Below are 20056 nucleotides of genomic sequence, written 5' to 3'. Positions count from 1 at the left end.
GTGAAGTCCTGGAAAATTTAGAAAGGTAACTGACCGAAGACTGAGATAGGAAGACTGCCACTAGTTCAAAATCATCCTGGGCTAGAATAAGCCATTACCACAAAAAAAAAAAAAAAAAAAAAAAAAAAAAGAAAAAGAAAACCACCCCAACAGCAACACTTTCATGTGGAATTATAAATTTCTAGGGAAGGCACTGCATACCCACCTTCCACACAAGGACAAAAGGCAGCGCAGGCCTTCTGCTGTTGGCCTTCCGCTGTAGGCCTTCTCTACTGTACAAGTTAAAGGCATATTTACTACGACCTTCACCCACCTTCCTCACCCCTAGTCCAAAGTTCTCCTAAAAGCAGCTACCCAGAGGGCTTTACCTGCTGTAGATCCATACCCTCAGGAGGAACAGTAGGAGCCAGGGAACAGGACCAACAAAAGGCTAAGATAGAAAAGCTTGTATGTTTTTTCTTTATCTTTTCCAATCTAGACTCAAAACAAAAAACTCAGCTTCTATAAGCCCCTAAAGCTTGTTCTCAGAAGCTCAGCTTCTCTCTGGCCAATAGTTAGTTCCATGGATTTACTTCCTGCCACTACCTGCCAGCAAAACGTTGTGGGAATATTTGTGTAAGCCTAAAATATCTCAATCTCCTCTATCAACCTGCTCTGAAGATGCCTATTCCATCCCCAGGTCTTCACACTCACTTTTCCCTTGCTGGGCAAAGTTCATGGGAGACCCGTTAGTGTAGAGGCCCTCCCCTGAAGAAGGAGAGGGTTTCAGTCCTGAGGCAGCTGGTGCAGGGGGAAGGCCAGTGAAGTTAAAGTGGTCGTTTGCCTCCATTTCTGTAGGAGGGAGAAAAGGAAAAAATACTTGATTAAACAAGGTTATACTGTCATCTGCAGGCCATGTCCACTCTCCTCCCTTTACTTACCTTTCAGTGTAGGTACTGGGAGAATGGGCAAGTTGAAAAAGAAGAAAATATACCCTTAACCTGGACAAAGACCCAACTGTAAGTCAAGCATGGCATCGCATTTTATAAACGCAGCACTAGGGATGTTAAGAAATAAAGCCCTGGATGATTAATAGGAAGGACGAAAGCAGAATTAAGAATTATTGGAAAAGTTTGACCAATTAGGTATTTATGATATATTAGTACACATTAACCTAATGTGAGAGATCTGTTTCTATTAAAAATAAAAGGAAGGAAGGAAGGAAGGAAGGAAGGAAAGAAGGAAGGAAGGAAGGCTGGCTTTGAATTATGTTAAATAGTTCCTATTCCTGTTGTTAGGGTTCCCACATGATAATCATGCTATATATCTGGTACAAATGTTTAGGGGTCTATGTCCGGCCCATGCAAGCTCTTTTGTTGGTGGTTCAGTCTCTGTGAGCCCTCATGGGTTAGTTTACGCTGTAGGTCATCTTGTGGTGTCTTTGACCCCTCTGGCTCCCTCAATCCTTCCTCCCAATCAGTGGGAATGGTGGACTTGGGAAGAGAGGAAGGGGGCTGGGATCAGGCTGTAAAGTGATAAAATAAAACTAGAATAAATACATGTAAATAGAAACATTTACACTGAAAGCTTTTTTTTTTTTTTTTCTTTTCCCAGAGACAGGGTTTCAGTAGCCCTGGCTGTCCTAGAACTCACTCTGTAAAGCAGGCTAGCCTTGCCTGCCTCTGCCTCCTGAGTGCTGGGATTAAAAGCATGCACACTGGGAAGTCATAAAGCTTTCTTTATCAAGTTCCTACAAATAAAGCAATAAGCAGACCTAGGTGGTATTTTAATTGTCTTTTTAAAAGTTGATTATAAAAATACATGATGGGGCAGGAGAGATGGCTCAGCTGTTAGGAACACTGACTTCTTCCAGAGGGCCTGAGTTCAAATCCCAACACCTACATGGCAGCTGACAACTGTCTGTAACCCCAGAATCTGACATTCTCACATACACATACCTGCAGGCAAACCACCAATGCACATAAAATAAAAATACATAACAAAAAAGTTCCTTTCTTAGAAAAAAAAGAAAAAAGAAAAATATACCAAGAGATACACATACACCAGTGAGATTTGCCTGCACATGTCTACAAGCCTAGCACTCAAGAGGCCAAGGCAAGCAAAGTTCAAGGACAGACTGGACTTCACGGTGAGGCCCTGTTTCAAAGCAAGCAATCAGCACGAATATGCTATATACTGAAAATTAAACGCTACTAGGTATGTGTGAACAGTGTAGGAACATACTACATGCACACACACATATACGCCCACACGCTTATGTGCACACGTGTGTGCGCGCGCACACACACAAGCTGCTTGCTTATGTGTGTGTAGGCACACATGTCATGGCATTCCTGCCAGGTCTCTCCTACCATGTGAGTCCCAGGGATTGAACTCAGCCCTCAGGCTTAGCAGCAGGAAGCTTTACCCTGTACAGCACATGGCATGATAATCCTAAGGTTTTATAGTTTAAATACTATCACTGTCACTACTTTAATCAATTCTAACAAAAAGAAATAAAAATAAAAGCAGTTTGTCTCCTGTTTAAGAGCACATTAGGTGGGAAGAGGTGGGTTTGTTTGCTTGCTTTTTGAGTCTTTCCTGTATCCTACAATAGCCTCCACTCATAGTAACTCTCCTGCCTCAGCTTTCCAAGTATTCAGATTACTAGCATATGACAGCAAGCTCAACTTGGGAAGTTTTCAGTACTAATTTCTCTCTCATATACAGTATCCCAGCTTTATTCTAAAATTACAAACAGAGCTGACAAGACAGCCTGAGTTCATCCCTGGAACCCACATAGTTGAAAGAGAGAAACAACTCCTCTCTTCTACATGGCTATTATGGTGCCTGTGCACCCCCATACAGAACACACATGCCAAAATAAATAGCAGCCACGCCTCAGCTCTTTGGCTAAGATCAAGTGTAAAGCAAGTAATGGCTTCATCTGCTCTGCATCCATGAAAAGATCCAAGTCTACAGAGGAAAGACCACAGTCTTCCAGAATGTCCCAAATACACGGAAAGTGCATTCTTCAGAACAAGGATCCGAAAAATAACACATCGTGTGGTTAATAATCCTAAGCAAAAAACACAAAACAACAGAATTAAATCCTTGTTTTTAGGATGCGCTACTTCTAAAGCTTAAAACACAAGAGCAAAGAGAACATGCAATAGTTCACTTTGGAAATCCTGGAAAGAAAGCCTGAAGAGCCAATTCCATTTGACCTGTACTTTCCCCTCGCTCCTCCAGTTTTAGGCGGCCACACATTGTTATGTGGGGAAAAAAACACATCTTTCTTCCTGTGTGCTCTGGATTATATCCTCAAAGATGGGTCACCCTTCTTTGTGGTGTTGTTGTTGAATCTACACGGAACCTTACCCTTCGTTACTCTGAGAAAATAGCATGTCCCACTTTACAGGTTACATACTGTTAACAAGAAGTAGACACCCCAAAGATATCAGAGATATAAAAAGAATAGAAGCTATTTGGCACCTACCCCAACTCAAGGGTCACAGGTCCCACAGCCATCTCACTCATTTCATTCCTACATACATGCTATGGGCTGTACAGTGAGATCAGACTCTTAGGTTCAAATCTCAGCTCTACTACTCACTGGCTTCTTTTACCTTAGACAAATCATTTAGAAAAATTTTATGCACTTCTAGGGCTTGTGAGGGTTAAACAAGAAAATCTATATAAAAGCCCTTGTACTAAATGTTGGTTTTGTTTGTTTGACAAGGTCTCACTATGTAGCCCCTAGTAGCCTGGGAGTCACACAATGCCCAGCAGCTTATTCAGAGTTTTACATACACAAACACACACAGTTCAAAAAAAAAAAAAAAATTGTTTTTTTTTTTTTTTGAGACAGGTTTTCTCTGTGTAGCTTTGGCTGTCCTAGAACAACTGTAGACTCAGAGATCCATTTGCCTCTGCCTTCCAAACACTAGGATCAAATAAATGAGCCACAACACCTAGCTTAGAAGATACATCTCTCTCTCTCTCCGCTCTTTCTCAAACACACACAAAGCTTTCCGAGACTAGGCTTCTATGTGTAAGCCTGGCTCATCTTACAATCAGAGATCCAAATGCCTGTATCTGCCTCCCAGGGCAGGTACTAAAGTCATGTACCACCAAGCCCGTATTTTCAAAAACTGCTGGTATGGGAGATGCTACAAGAGACTTACTTATAGTAAGTAGCCAAACTTTATACAACTTAACTCCTGATTTCAGATGTCACAGTATAAGAATGTAAGAAAATGTCAGATGTGGTGGCACTGCCTTTGATCCCAGTACTTGGAAGACAGAGGGAGGTGGATCTCTGTGAGTCTGGAACTACCTTGGTCTACTTACTTGGCTAGTTGCAGGCCAGCGAGGGCTACATAATAAGACCCTGGAAAATGCTGGGATTACAGGTGCATATCAACATAACTGTATGCCTGTGCATCTAAGCGCATGTGTGTGCGCGCACTACACACAGGCAGGGGCCCTCTGGGGTCAGATGAGGTGCTGGACCCCTGGAACTGGAATTAGAGAGAGCCATGACCCACCATGTGGTACTGGGTTCCAAGTCTTCTTCAAGAGCAGTAGGCACTAACAACTGAGCCATCTTCTCTACAGCCCTGTTTCTCAGCATCTTTAACAGAGATCAGCCTTATACAAGTAACCCAAGGTACAAGCATCAAGGTTGAGAAACAAAAGCTGTCCCCATCTTACCCCACACATCCTGGGGTTAAGTTCCAAGCTTCTGATGCTCTCAGTTCCTGACATCAGAAACAGTGATCTTTATATTCACACTGTGAAAACTCCTCCTCCTTGCCTAAACCATCTTCATCCATTAGAGTTCCATATTAAAGGAGGCCCTGTTATCTAGCCTAAGCAAGCCTCTCCTGGAACTGACTCAGACCCCTAAATTTGTTCTCACTGAGGCTTAATCTCTCTCAAAGTGTCTTCTCTTTAACCTCCCTCATTTCAAACTAGAGCTCTAAATGAGGTAGAAGGAGTTCCAGGCTAGTGTGAGCTGCCTGAGGTAGGTACTACAAACTGAACTCAGTCCTCATCAAGGGCAGCATGCATGAGATCTCTCCAGCCACTTACTTTCTTTCTTCTTTCTTTCTTTCTCTCTCTCTCTTTCTTCCTTCCTTCTTCCTCCCTCCCTCCCTCTCTCTCTCTCTCCCTCCCTCCTTCCTTCCTTTCTTTTTGAGACTGGTTCTCACTATACAGCCTTGGCTATAGTGAAACTCAGTATGGAGACCAGACTAGCCTCAAAGATCTGCCTGTAAGTGCTAGGATTAAGGGTGAGCACCACCACCACATCCAGCTCTCAATTTTTAATGTCAGTGCTGAAGTTTGTGTGTCAGTACACATGTATTCCCTTGAGGCAGGATCCCTCAATAGCCTGAAATACACCATCTAGATAGACTGGCTGGCCAATGAGCCCTAGTATCTTCCAGTCCTGCCTGCCCACTGCTAGGATCACAAGCACATACCACATGCTTGCCTGGCCTTTTTACCTGGGATCAACTCAAGTCCTTAACTAGTCCTCTTGCTTTTGGTCCTAGCACTCAGTCACAGCAGAGGCAGGTAGAGGCTGAAGCTCTGTAAAGCTGAAGGTCAGACTGGTCTATGCTTCACAGAGAGTTCCAAGCCAGCCAGGGTTACACACAGAGAGAGATCCTGCCTAAAAATAATATTAATAATAGCCAGGATGGTGGTAGCCTTTAATCCCAGCACTTGAGAAGCAGAGGCAGGTAGATCTCTGAGTTTGAGGCCAGCCTGTTCTATAGAGTGAGATCCAGAACAGCTAGGGGTACCCAGAGAAACCTGTCTCACAAACAAACAAAATGTATTATTTTAAAATATCCTACAGGAGGAAAGGTCCCAAATCTCTTGACTTCTCTCCATACTTCTGTGAACTAAGCCTACGACCTTGTACAGACGAGGTGAGCTATACCATCCTTAACAGACTTGGCTAGCTATTCCTTGTAAGTAAGGCAAAGGAATAAAGAAATACTGGTAATATTTAAAAGTAAATAAACTAGCCAGGCATGGTGGTGGCACATGCCTTTAATCTAGCACTCAGGAGGCAGAGGCAGGGGATCTCCAAAGGGAGTCCAGGACAGCCAAGGCTACACAGAGAAACCCTGACTCAAAAAAGCAAACAAACAAACAAACAAACAAACAAATCAATAAACTTAGTTCTAAATTTAAAGTTCTAAGAAACCTAATTGAACACTCAAAGAACAGAATAGGTTTTAAATATTCATTAACTAAAAAGGGAGGCTGTACCTCAGTTGGTAGTGCCTGCCTAGCATGCACAAAACCCTGGACTCTACTCCTAACCCATATACACCAGACTGGCACTGAAGTACACATCTGTAATGCCAGCACTTAGGAGATAGAGGCAAGAAGCTCAGAAGTTCAAGGTCATCTGTGGATCCATGGTGCATTCAAAGCCAGTCTGGATTACATAAGAACATCTTTAAGAAAAAAAGAAAAGGAACTAAAGGAATCATATTTCCTGGTAGAATATACTTCCCTACCAAACATACGGTCTTGCATCAAAAGACAATAAAAAATTGTCTCCACAGGGCTAGAGAGATGGCTCAGCAGTTACAAATGTTTGCTGATCTTGTAGAAGACCTTAAGTTCCCAGAACCCAGGCAGCTCACAACTACTGTAACACCATCTCTAAAGGGCCTGATACGTTCTTCTGATCTCCACAGGCACCTGCACATATGTGCACATACCTGTAATAATAACTTATTTGCCTGATATAATTGTCTCAGAGGCTTACTACCTCCAAGTGGTAACCTAGGCCTAGTCCTGGAAACGTCTAGCCTCCATACAATCTAATCTAGATTGGACTGTCTTCAGCCTCTGAGATTTACTGCTGAATAAACTCACCCTTTCTCTTTCTGAGCTCTTGTTGGCTGGTTCAACTCAGCTGAATACTCAATCTGGCTTTTCTATCGGCCTCTGAATTGCTGTGCTTGACCTCAAACTAACTCCAGCAATCTGCTCTAATCTCCTGGCTCATTCTCTGTTCTGTCTTTACCTTGTTTTCTCTCCAACCTGTCTCAGTAAAACTCTCTTCCTACACTGATCTTAAATAGCTTCCCTTTCTTGTGCTGTTCTCGTGAGAGTTGGGCGTATCCCATTCTGTCAAATTTTTGTCACTTTTTCTGTCACTCAATTAGACACAACTTTCAAAACATGAGTGCTTCCTTCTACAAATTAACTTTACTTTCATTGATTGGGATTAAAGGTACATACCACCACGCCTGGACCTACGCTTTTCTTTATCTGAAACTTGCTCTATACCAGGCTGGCCTTGAACCCAGATCTGCTTGCCTCTGTTTTCTGGATTAAAAGCGTGTTTGTATTCCAGCCAGATCACAAAGACCTAGAAGGTCTTTTCATGTGATCTCTTGCCAGAGCAGCCCTGTTCTGAATTAAAATTCGGCTACACACACCCACAAACATATATATGTTAAAATAAAATGAGTCTTTTTCTGGAAAAGTATCTTGATCTCTAGCTAGACTGCTGTGAAGCTAAAGGGCACTGGTTGCTCTTCTAGAAGACCCAGGTCAATTCCCAGCACCCACATGGCAGCTCACAAGCATCTTAACTTCAGTTCCAGGGAACCAGGCATGAATCTGGCACACACACAATCCAATGCCCCCCCACACAATAAATAAATAAATAAGTAAATAAGTAAATAGAGAATGAATAGGTAAATAAATAAATAAATAAAAAGTTTAGGGGGTTATTTTGATTCTCAGAATCTCAAGAAAAGAAAATTGGAGTTGGAATTGGATCTGTGTATCCTGTAGTCTAAGTCAAGAGACTGGACATCCTGTCAAAAAAAAAAAAAAAAAAAAAAAAGCACTTTATGGACCTATCACCCCAACCCAAGATACAATACTCTCGAGGGGGAGGAAAGGCCCCAACCTCTTGACTTCTCTATTCCTACAGTGCTGTGGACTGAACCCAAGGCCTTAGACACACTAGGTAAGCTATATCATCCTTAACAGAGACAGATGGCCTGTCTAGTCTACACTGAGAGTTTCAGAACAGTCAGGGCTACATAGAGAGACCCTGTCTCACAAACAAAATAACAAAGCCAGCCTGAGACCCTATTGCAAAGATGGGGGGGGTAGCATAATGACTCAGAAAAATCCTTCTCTGTCCTAAAGTATAAAAACTCACATTACTTGGGGGGCTGGAGAGATGGCCCAGTGGTTAAGAGCGCTGTCTGCTCTTCCAAAGGTATCCAGGTTCAATTCCCAGCACCTACATGGCTGCTCACAACTGTCTGTAACGCCAATTCCAAGGGATCTGACACCTTCACACTAATGCACATAAAATAAAAATTAAATAAATTATTTTTTTAAAAACTCACATTACTGTCTCACTTTACACTTTACACACAAGACCAGCCACTATATCAGTTAACAACTTTACATCTAACAATATATGAATATAATAGTTTGGATTGATTTCTTCAAAGGTGAAAGAAAAGGTTACCATCAAGATGATACCGTTTCTCTCTTGGCCACACCTAACTCCAGTACAACAGACTTCCAAATGAGCCTCAGAGTCTTCGAGACTTCTGAGAGGCTGAGGTCAGCCCATCTAGCTCTATTTATACCACTGATTTTTCAGGTAAAGGCTTAAAAATAGAACACAGGTGGGGTGGTGGCGGTGCTCACCTTTAATCCCAGCAAAGCAGAAAGCAGAGGCAGATAGATCTCTGTAAATTCAAGGCCAGCCTGGTCTATATATTGAGTCCAGAACAGCTAGGGCTACACAGAGAAACCCTATCTCAAAAAAACAAAACAGTGCTCTTGTCAATAATTTATTTCCACATCGCTTCCCTTTTTTGACACCCCCCCCCCCAAAAAAAAATCAATTTACTATTCTGCCAGGTCCCAATTTAAGTAAGTAACAGTTAAAGACAGGAGAAGTTAATCAATGTGGTAGGGCTGGTGAGGAGGCTTAGTGATTTAAGGCACTTGCTGCCAAATCTGAGTTCAATCCTCAAAACCCACAGCATAGGACTGAACTGACTCCTAAAGTTGTCCTCCAATTTCCACCCACACCCTGTGGTAAACATAACTACATCAAATAAATGTGCCCTTCAAGTACTAAAACAGTAAAGCATAGCACTGTGAGACCTTGAATTAAATTCCCAGCACATACATAAGACAGTTCCTATCACCCAGATGCCTGATACCCGGTGCTATCTACATCAGAAGACAAACCAGATGAATCTACCAGTCTATGTCAGAGACACCAGGCCAGACACACTTGATTTTATTGTTTCGGATTATCAGCCACCCATCAAAGCAATGATTCCATCTTACTTTGTAAAGATGCTTTTTTTTTTTTTTCACAAAAATTATGTATGCCTGTTCCTAGGCTACATCTTTAATCTATGGATTTATATGCAGCTGACAAGTTTCTGACTGAAAAAAAAAATCATGATTTCAATGACAGGTTTATGTAGCTTTCAGAGTAGTTCAAATGATCTTTTTATTTCATTTCTCAATATTTAAACTCTTGTCCCTAACAAAAGCCAACAAAATGGGATCTAGCCAGGAATGGGGCACACACCTAATCCCTTAATTTGGGAGGCAGAGGCAGGCACATCTCTGTAAATCTGAGGTCAGCCTGGTCTACATAGAGAACTCCAGGGCAGCGAGGGTTACCTAGAGTTCTACACTGTCTTAGGGGTGATGGTGGATAGGGAAATTCAAAGAAAAAAAAAAAAAAAAAAGGAGATTCATCCCACAGTGACAGGGTAGTGGACTCTGTTCTGCATTTGAGAGGGGAAAAAAGGCAGAAGAATTATTCTAAGCCCAAAGCCAACCTAAACTTCAAAAAGTTCTAGGCTAGCCTCATGCTGATACATAAAAAACAAAACAAAAGTCTCTGCAGTGCAATAGCATACCTTTTAATCCCAGCCCTCAGGTGGCTAAGGTAGGCAGATCGCTCAGAGTTTGAAGCCAGCCAGGTCTACTTAGGGAGTTCTAAGACAAACAAGGCTATATAGTGAAACCCTGTTTCAAAACAAAAATAAAAATTATATAATATAAAAAAAATAATAATAATAATGTTCAAGGCTAGCCTGGTCTAAAGTTCCAGGACAGCTGCAGCTTCACAGAGAAACCCTGTCTTGAAAAACAAAAAGAAAACAACAAAAAAGCAAAACAAAAAAGATCCCCCAGTTTGGTTCAGACCCTCTGACCTCCATGAGCCTTGTGTACCCACAAGCACACATCTATACACACACTCATATATTTTTAAAATAATTTTTTATGTGCGCTCGCATTTTGCCTGTATGCATGTCTTCAGGAGAATGTTGGATTCCCTGGAACTGGAATTGCTTAAGTTGTGAGCAGCCATGTGGCTGCTGGGAATTGAAGCCCCAATCTTCTGGAAGAGCAGCCAGTGCTCTCAACCACTGAGCCATCTTTCTAGCCCCTGCAGGCCCATAATTAAAAATAATAAAAATACATTATTTTGGGCTGGAGAGATGGTTTCTGCAGTTAAAAGCTGCTCTTCCAGAGGATTGGGGTTCAATTCCTAGAACCCACAACCACCTTTTAACCCCAGTTCCAGGGGATTTGAAGCCTGCTTCAGGTTTTTTGTAGGCCCACCCGTGACATACATGCAGGCAAAACTCCCACACACAGAAAGTAGAAAGAAATAATAATTAAAAAAAAAAAAATGCGGGCACACACAAGAGGAAAAAAAAAAACCCACTTCAAGAAATGTTCTTTTATAGACAAGAATTAAGTCATAATGGCAAATTCCCCCATTTAGTTCTATAGAAGGTAAAAGTTCCAGGAACCCAAGTAAACGAATAGGTTTCCCTGGAGGCCTAAGTGAGACTGACCACTGAGGGACAAGCTGAACCCTCTGACTAATCATCTGTCCCCATCCACTTATACAAATCATAAACATACATCTTCCCCATTTCCCCTTCTCCTTGTAAACTTATTTGCACAGAAGCTCTGCTATGAAGCAACCGTCATACTTAAAAAAAAAAAAAACATTAAGCAGGATCAAGAAAGCCATTGATTCCATAAAGATCCCAAGTACTCTTGGCAGCTTTCTACACTGAATCTCCCTGCATCGATTGTACTGAATGGTGATCACTTCTGGTGATAACTCAGTTTGATTCTTTATGATCTCCAACTTGGGGCGGCAGGGGGAGGAGGGTCCAGAAGACAGTCCTACAAAGCAGAATCAAGATCAATGGGGTCAACTGTAGTCGACTGCTGGTTGACAAATAAATGTTACAGGGAAAAAGTGTAATGAAAGATCTCTCAGGCCATACGTCTCGCAAGGCCCAAGCCTGCCCAGAATGCCAGAGAAAATGAAACCAAATCAGATTAAAATGGACATTTCAAAACAAGAGACGCAGCATCGAACGCACAGCTGCCATTTCCCGGCCACTTCCTGCGGGAGGCTGGGGGAGGGGCAGTTTGTGTACAGATGGAGGTGGTGGAAGCTATCCCCCCCCACTCTCCCGAAGGATACAAATCCCCCACTCCAATAAGCTCCACAAAGGATGCCTACTATTGGCAATGACTTCTGGAAGTCGGGAACGCTGGGAAAGAAAGGGATGGTGCGAGAGCATCGTTTCTGCTACGGAAACGGGGATCCCTTTTAGAGAGGATTTCCTTGGAAAGGAATCCCTCTTGATTCGTCCCCTCAGTTCTCGGCTTGAAGCAAAAACCCAGACGCCTACTATGAGTCCTACCACCCTCCACCTCCAGAGCAGGGGATTCTCCCGGGGGGCCCCAAGCCGAGCCTGCACTGTGCCCCGCCAGGCCTTTCCACCGCGGAGTCACCTTCCGACCCCTGGAAATCCCTCGCCCTCCATTCAACGCGGCCCACACCCCGCTCCGCACAAACCTCGGGTTCAACCCTCCCAGGGAACCCCGCAGCCAGTCCCTGCTCGCGCGCAGCCCCGCCGCCCGGGAGGTGGAGCCCCGCCCGGGGATCCCGGCGCGAGGGGACCGCTCTCCGGCAGCGGAGGCCCGCCGGCCGCGGGGAGCCAGCCCCGCCGGCCGGGAGCCGCCGCCGCCCCAGGGGCGCTCCCCACGACGGCGCTCCCACGACGCCGGGACGGCGCTCCGGCCCCGGGCCACAGACCCTACAGACCTGAGGCGACGGCGGGGTCGGGGGCGCTTCTCCCCGGGGCACGGGCAGGTCACATGGCCGGGCTCCGGGCGCCGGCCGGGGAGGAGACGAGCGCGGAGAGAAGGGTGCGGGGTGCGGGGACCGGGGGAAGGGGGTCGCGGCTTAACCGCGGGGCCTGAGCGGAGCCAACATGGCCGGCGGGGGAGGAGTGAGAGCAGCCCGAGAGGGCGGGGCCGCCGCGGCCGGAGGAGCCGCCCACCGAGGCGTCGGCGCCCGAGTCCTAGTGCCCGACCCGTCGCTCCAGACCCGGATCTGGGTCCTAGCGCCGCTCAGAGTACCACACCGCAGGTCCCTGCGTCACCGTCACCGGCATCTCTCTGAGGGCTTGTAGTTTTGCTTCACCCCGGTCAAACTGAAAGGCGAGCCATATCCCAGGGTTAGCCTAAAAGACTAGAGCACATTTCTAGGACCAAAGGCAGATGATGCTCTCTTAACTGTGAGGGGACAGGAGACGCCTGGAAGATAATTTCGGGGATGTTTATTTCCTCAGCGGGGTGGTGAGAAAGAGGAAGTTGATAGTTAGGGAGCCATTTATACCAGGTAAAGGCATGCTGAGAAGGGCAAGTCCACTCACCTATTTCCTGTAGGGACAACCCGGTCCTGCCTGGATCACTACTTTCCTGGTGACATCTGCAGGGCCTTGGACATCGGAGAGATTCCTGCACATGGGCAAAGGAGATTCAGCTCTGGCTCAGCTCCTTACAGTCAAGACCCGACTCTAGCCTAAATGTGGCAAAAGGGTAGAAGATAAAACTAGCCAACAAGTAAAATGTCCCAAACGTTGAATTTGCTGTTCCCATACCTGTTCAAACAAGGCTACATAGCTGTGTTCTCTGGGGAACTGCAATGTAAAATCTCGTAAAGAATTAAGAGTTTGGCTTTCACCTAAATGTGTATTGTAGAGACACATTTGGGAAGATGGCAAACAGTGTCATATGAAGTTACAGCTTACTGATCTTTTAAAATTCCAACTTCTCATTTCCTGAAGAAATTAAGACCCACAGAGGCTCACTGACTTGTTCAAGGTCATACATTAGAAATATGACTAGAAAATAAACACCATACCCTTTCCTTACATTTCAGACGTTTCTGGTTTCATAATTCCCATTCGTTTCAATGAAATGTAACTCTACAATGCAAACAATTGCATAAACGATGCAAAGCTAAGTCTGAACACCTAGGAAGACCAACAGAAAAACCATGGTGATGCTGGCTGTTGGGACATATCAGCAAATTCCTTTCGTCTTGGAGGATGCCAAGAGATTGGAAAGCTGGGTGTAAACAGAGTATGGTAGAGTCAAATCCAGCAGTCAAATTGGATTTCCTTACTTCAGAGGGATTTTGAGTGTGGGAGACATACCCCACCCATCATTCCAAGTAGTTCAGACAGGCTTCAAAAGAAAGATCTCTATGGAAAAGCCAACGTGTGGGACAGCAGAAGCCAAGGGGTTCCTCACCCTCAACTGAGGTAAGTAGATTATCAAAGGGAAGGAGGAGACAGGTAAAAACAACTTTTCTCTTCCCTGTTAAAATGGATTTCTAATTTCAACACAGTGCGTTTCCTCCACTGAAGAGGCAGAGATGGGAGGGTCACCGCGAGGGCAAGGCCAAGGCCGGCTCGCTCCACATACCGAGTTCCAGGCTAACCACGGCTACACGGCGAAACTTTGTCTAGAAAAAACAAAAGGACATTTATAGGTCGTCTGGCGGGGGAGGAGGATACACCTCACGATTCTAACAGCTCACTAACCTCAAAGCCCTAAGCAGAGGCCAATCTCAAGGGACAAGGAGTTCTCCCTTCCGGAGAAAGGAGAAGTTAACTTAAGCTAAGGAATGTCTAACTCCCAAATTAAAATAAATTAAAAAAAAAAAAAAAAAGGCTAGGTTGGACCTGGCACCGGAGGGCAGAAAGGGGAGGAGGCAGGTGTAGAGAAAAGCTCTTATCTCTTACGCCGCCCAAGGAGCAGATAAATCACCCTACCTCCCAACCAGGGGGTAACCGGTAGGAGCCAGGGCAGGCAGGGGAGGAGCCTGCGCCAGTCAGACGTCCCCGACCACGCCCCTTTGCTTCACTACCACACACCCACACACACCCACGGCCGACTCCGGAAGAGCCGGTTACTCCTGTGCCCCACTATCCCCACCCCTTCCGAGCCCCAGGCCTAGTCTCCCGGCCAACTCTAGGACCTGACCCAGCAGCCCTGAGCCCGCAGAGAAAGGTGTAGAGGAGAAGACCACTTGGGATTAAAAGAGAAAAACAGGGCACAATGCATTTCCCCCATTTGGTCCAGAAGGGCTGCGATCATTTTTATCCATTTACTCTGGGGTCTTCCCTGCTCTGTGAAAGAGAAGGTTGGGCTGGAAAACACCCCAAAAGTAAGTGGTTAGTTTTTGCCAGGTGCCGCGTCCTCATAGCACTTGTGACCCCCCCACCCCGTGCCAAATCTGGACAACAGAGGGCAGACTGATCCCATATGTCCCCAAACATTGCTCAATCCCATAAAATGTGGCTAGTTATCCAACAAGCCTCCCTTCAAAATGCTACTAAAAAGAGAAAGGGGCACACGGTTATTTTATCAGCAACTTGTGAGAGGAATATCTGGGGGAATAGACTGAACTTCCCTCAAAACAAGCCAGAGGATGAGAAGTGAAGGGGGGAGGTGAGCACCTGTTCCCCCTTTCTCAAACTCCATGTCCCTGCCATACCTCCTTGACTCTGGGTCAGCTGCCATAGTTCCAGCCACTCTGGAGGCAAATGGCTGGGGCTTGGAGAGCTATCCTAGCTACACCCTGGTTGTGCCTTCCCTTTCCCCTTCCAGACACTCATGGCATCCAACCCCAGCACCACAGGCTCACCAACACGGACACACCGTGCCTTCCCAGAACCCTTAGTTTTGACTCAATAGTGTAAGACAAACCCTGACAGCCATTCTCTTAATTCTGGATGCAGGGGCCCCAGACGCTCAGCAGAGGTAGTATTCCCTATTAAAGGGAGCGTAACTGTAAAGACCTCCCGCTCACTCACTGGACAGATCATACCGTAGCCACGGCTCTCGGTCCTGTAACTACTCCCATTGGTCCCTTTCGCCACTCAGGTTCGGGCAAAACAACCTCGATGTATTTCGGTAAGGTTAGATTACCTCACAACACACCGAAAAGACTATAACCCCTCCCCTTCTCCAAGCGGGCCTGTGGCCGTCAGATTTAGTCTTGTTTCCAAATTTCCCAAAGGACAAGCTGCGCGGTAGGCATATAAGACAGCGGAGGCTCGTTCTCTCCTGGGGTGGTCTGAAATGGAAAAGGTCGGGCTTCCTCTGCCTTACCCAGCACCCCAAATCCCTTAGGAACATAGCCCCGGTCCTTCCTACCGCAACAGCCGCTAAAGGCGAGGACCCCAAGGTTCCCGCAGCGCGACAGTCCCCCGCGCCTGGCCTAGGGGAGGGGCCGATCCCAAGCCGGGCCCAGGGCCCTTCCCACCGAGGCTCGGTGGGCGGTGCTGGCCGACCCCAAACTCGGACGCCGAAGGTCCGGGTGGGACTTAATTGAACTTGAAGGGTGACCGAAGCCCGGCGGACAGAGGCCGGAGTGTGCGCCGTCCCTCCCGCCCTCACGACGGGGACAGTGGCTGGGTGGCGGTTACTCCCCCTCCCACTGGGGTTAGGATGGCGTGGGAAAGCACTGGCTCCAGAGACGAGGCGGCAAGACCCAGACCGAGGAGGGCGCGGGGGAGGGGAGCCCCCCGGCCGGAACAGGCGGGGTTCCCGGGAGAGGATGGCGGAGAGGCGTGAGAAGCGTCCGGATGCCCGCTCGCAGAGGACAGGGGCGGACCGGGCGAGGAGACGCTGCGGGGAGCGAGGAAGGGCGGCCGGCGCAGGGAAGGTCAGACCCTGGATCTCAGGGGAAGGGGGCGGCTGCGGGGTCGCTCCGCCCGCCCGTCCCGGCCGCAGGGCCTGGAGGGGATGCCGAGCCTCACCTGAAGCAGGGCCGGGCGGCGGCGGCGGCGGCGGCGCAGGTGGCCAAGCCGGGCGGCGGCGGCGCCTCCTCCCCCAGCCCGAGGCCGGCGGCGGTGGAGGGGGAGGTGGCGCTTAAAGGGGCAGGAGCCGCGCGGGTGAGGACGAGCGCTCGGGGACCGCGGTGGCGGTGGATCCGCTGGGGGAGGGGAGAGCGGGTGGCGTCTCCTAGGGGCCAGAACCAGGAAGGATCCCGGACGCAGAAAAGACGGAAACTTCTACGACGTAGTTGGGGACGTTGGTGGATTGCACTGCAGAGTACCTGAAGAGCTCTCCCTGCCGGCACTCAAGACTTTCACAAAGGAGGCTAGGGAGACAGTGGGAGCCACGGAGCTTCAAGGAGGCCTAGGGGAGCAGGAGAGGAAACTCAAGGCCGAGCATGTTGGGACCGTGCACAGCAAGCAACTTGCTAGGTAAACACGCGTTCTCCCGGCCCTCTCTACTAGAGCTGTGGAGATCTGGAATCAGGAAATCACAAAGGCAAGAAGCTCCCTGTCCTCCAACCCCCTGGGTATTGTGGAGGCCATCCAAACAGCGTAGTGAGGCTGATGCAGGTCTGTGAGAATCGGCTTTATTCATAGCTCAGTTTGGCCGCGGCCCCCACCACCGCCACCCCTTGCAGCAACCTCTGGGGCAACAGGAAGCAGCTGCTAATGCTGCCCTGACCTGGTGTTGGGTTAGGGTCAGCGAGGAGGAAAGACTGGGTTTCAAAGGCTGGAGAGAAACTAGGTGGAGGAGACGGATCTCCGACAGGACCAAGAGTAATGAAGACTGTAAAATACTTCTTGAATCTCAGCCGCTTAAATGGGGAGTAAGGGGCGCCCCACGGGTGAGGAAGGAAGCCCTAACATGAGACACAGCCCCAGGCTCTTCCTTAGAGCTGGAACTTGCCAATGCGAGGGTCTCATGTTCAGCCCCTCACCAGCCAAGCCCTGTGTCCCCCACACTCCATTTCCTCTCCTTCACCCCCCAAAAGAGCAAAGGTTAGGCCCCACCCCTGCTGAGTCAGCCAGGGAGGGAGCTAGGCATCCCTCAGGCCTTTCCCAGGGACGGCTATCACACTTACCCATGTCAGGCTGGCAGGACTCCAGATTAGGACCTAGCGTCTTACTGTCCTTGGGCCTCGCTTCACTTGAAGGCTACTGTTAGATCCTCCCCAACTGTGAGCTGGGAACTCGAAAACAAAACAAAAAAAAAACAAAAAACAAAAAAAAAAACAAAAAAGCTAATGTATGCTTCCTGCGAACCACACAGCCTGAACTGCTGTAGGGTGATGTCCCTGTATGACAGACTAGGGCGGGAGGGAGGAGGGAAGGGCGGGGCTTTCACTGGGTGGAGAGAGGGAGGAGGCAAGGACAAGGCCGACCCAGGAGAAATATGGAGGAAGGTTAGAACTATCTTAATTCTTCAGGTCTGTGGTAAAAGAGGACAATAAGGCATAATGAAGTAGAGTTGCAACTAACGAGAGGGGAAAGGTTCTCGATAAATGCTAGAATACGTGCATACCGGGATGCAAATGACCTTTAGAATATCAGTTTGCAAGACTGTATTTGGGTGACAAAGCAGAAAGAGGTGACCCGTACTCTTGGGCCTTCAGCGTTTTATCTACTCCAGTCAGGATCTGGAGGTGTCCCCACCCCCATAACAGCATTTCCCACAATCCAAGTCCGAGTGCAAACTACCAAGCACAGGCGACTCGGGGGCGCCACCTTCTGTCCAGATCCTGACGAGAGGGACTGGAACCAAGGACGTCATAGATGGAAGGAAGCTGAGGCCACTACTCCACCCCATGAGCCTCTCCCAGAGCCCTTCAGGTCACAGGGGCTCAGAACTGGGAGTTGAGCTGTCCCCATGGAGCTTCTGCCCTATGTGGACAACCTTGCGAGGTGGAGCTTTAGATGCAGGCTCCTCCCTGGGACAAAAGCTCCAGCTGATTTGTAAACAGTCATTAGATGACAGAAATACTTTCTAGCACATAGCCTGTAATAATTTCAAAATGGTGAGATTCCATTCTTGTAGTGTCAGATGCTGCCACAAGGGGCCACTAGCTGGGCCCAAACGCGTTGTAGGGTACAAAATACGCCCTAGTATAATGCACTAAGGTGCACATCTTAGCAAGAGAAACTACTCTTGTTCAATAGCCCCAACAGCAATAGTAAAAATTATCGCTGTAACACTGTTAAATCTTCCTAAATTTCCGTAAGGGATCTTAGCAGACCTCGTTATTTTCTTTTACTCTGCAGAAGCCTCAAATACAAACGTGCAAGTCTAGGCTTGTTCAAATATCTGGAGGCAGTGTATTAGGATGGAGTCCTAGAGAAGGCCCAGAAGACCCTCACTTGTAACAAATATTCAGCATATCCTGAAAAGTTAATTCCAGTCTTGGAATAAGCCAACCTATTTTCCCTGATATAACTCTTTAAAAAGCAACAATTACCCACATGGGACCCAAAAGTTTGAGACAGGGTTTCTCTGTGTAGCCCTGGCTGCCCTGGACTTGCTCTGTAGACCAGGCTGGCCTCGAACTCAGCAAGATCCACCTGCCTCAGCCTGAGTGCTGGGATCACAGATGAGCACTACTGCACCTGGCAGGACTCAAAACTTGCGTAGCTTCAGTTCTAGGGCATCTTACTGTTTCTGGCAAAATTTGTACACATTAAAAATGATCTTGCACCAGATTATTATGTGTGTGCCTTTAATCTCATTTGGGATGCAAAAGCAGGTTCCAAGTTGAAGGACAGTGTCATCTATAAAGGAGATACAGGACAGGCTAGCCAAGGCTACATAGTGACTCTTTTGTCTTAAAAAAAAAAAAAAGTTATCTTTTAACCAAAAACGATTCTACTACTTAGAGTAGAAATGGGCATTGTGGAGTTTACTTGTAATCTTGGCACTTAAAGCTGAAGCAGGATCATGGAGAACAGCCCAGGACTAAACAGCAAACTCAAAAACAAAGGGAAGCTGAAATACGTGGGGGGAAAAAAGCCACAGGAAACTACATATCACCCACAGAATTTCATCAATGAATGCATCTGTTTGATAATCCTGTTTCAAGCATATGCTAAATGTGGCCTCTCTCACCAGCATTGCAGGCTGTTTCAGAAGCAAGACAGACAAATGAGGGGCATATACTTTATTGAAAACGAAATACTCTTCAGAGAGAACATCACATCTTTCTGTGGTGCTACACAGAAAACTGAGCTGTCAGCAGAGACAAGGAAAGGACAGTACAGAGTGCTAAGTTTGGCAAGAGAAACCCCTCATGAGGCATGCTCTTCGGCGAGTTTGTCAGCTTTTGCCACAGCTTCTTCAATGGGTCCCACCATATAGAAGGCTTGTTCTGGGAGATGGTCATAGTCACCTATAGGGGGAAAATGCAGTTAGTAAGAAGTTGAGTTGTTTCAACTCTGCAGTACAAAAACCACCTCACTACCTGAAGCTACTGGTCAGACTGATGAATCCTTATAACGCAAGGAAACTTAAAATGAAATTTACTTTTTGTTTTTGGGACAGGGTTTCCTGGCTGTCCGGAAACTCAAGAACCCAGAGATGTACTTGGGTATACTGGGACTAACAGTGTGCACCACACCTGTACCCTTCCAAGTGTAATATAAGACAAGATGTAGACAAGAACACATAATTTGTGCTGCTATTGCAGAGAACACATGTAGTTCAGTTGCCAGCACCGCATGGTAGCTTACAACCACCTCTAATCCAGTGACCCGACATCTTCTGGCTGTTCCAGAGGGATCTAACCCCTCATGGGATCTTACATGTACATACATGCACATTTAAAATTTAAAACACACACACACACACACACACACACACACACACACACACACACACA

General features: G+C 47.0%; 2 protein-coding genes across 10 annotated transcripts in view; both read right to left on the bottom strand.

Moving 5' to 3' along the window:
• Baz2a (bromodomain adjacent to zinc finger domain 2A) overlaps nucleotides 1-17486 on the bottom strand; it is a 38111-nt gene extending 20625 nt beyond the window's left edge. For 2 of the 9 annotated variants that reach the window (XM_055625783.1, XM_055625792.1), the window contains exons 1-2: nucleotides 12771-12855; nucleotides 694-831 (exon numbers count right to left, since the gene is read on the bottom strand). In XM_055625783.1, the coding sequence (XP_055481758.1) occupies nucleotides 694-829 (136 nt within the window). In that variant the 5' untranslated portion in view covers nucleotides 830-831; nucleotides 12771-12855. Of the gene's footprint in view, nucleotides 1-693; nucleotides 832-8191; nucleotides 8335-12157; nucleotides 12325-12770; nucleotides 12856-13261; nucleotides 13768-13827; nucleotides 14330-16169; nucleotides 16552-17272 lie in introns of those variants that run through there. The other 7 variants (XM_055625784.1, XM_055625785.1, XM_055625789.1 and 4 more) reach the window with 7 other exon arrangements.
• Nucleotides 17487-19324: 1838 nt separating this feature from the next.
• Nucleotides 19325-20056, bottom strand: part of Atp5f1b (ATP synthase F1 subunit beta) — a 6400-nt gene continuing 5668 nt past the window's right edge. The window contains exon 10 of the mRNA XM_055625793.1: nucleotides 19325-19567. Coding sequence (XP_055481768.1) covers nucleotides 19467-19567 — 101 coding nt within the window. The 3' untranslated portion in view covers nucleotides 19325-19466. The remainder of the gene's footprint in view (nucleotides 19568-20056) is intronic.

The sequence above is a fragment of the Psammomys obesus genome, unplaced genomic scaffold, assembly GCF_907164565.1.
Source record: "Psammomys obesus unplaced genomic scaffold, mPsaObe1.curated_primary_1811, whole genome shotgun sequence".
Taxonomy (NCBI): Eukaryota; Metazoa; Chordata; class Mammalia; order Rodentia; family Muridae; genus Psammomys; species Psammomys obesus.
The sequence above is the reverse complement of the archived record's forward strand: the minus strand, read 5'-3'. Positions and strand labels throughout refer to the sequence as shown.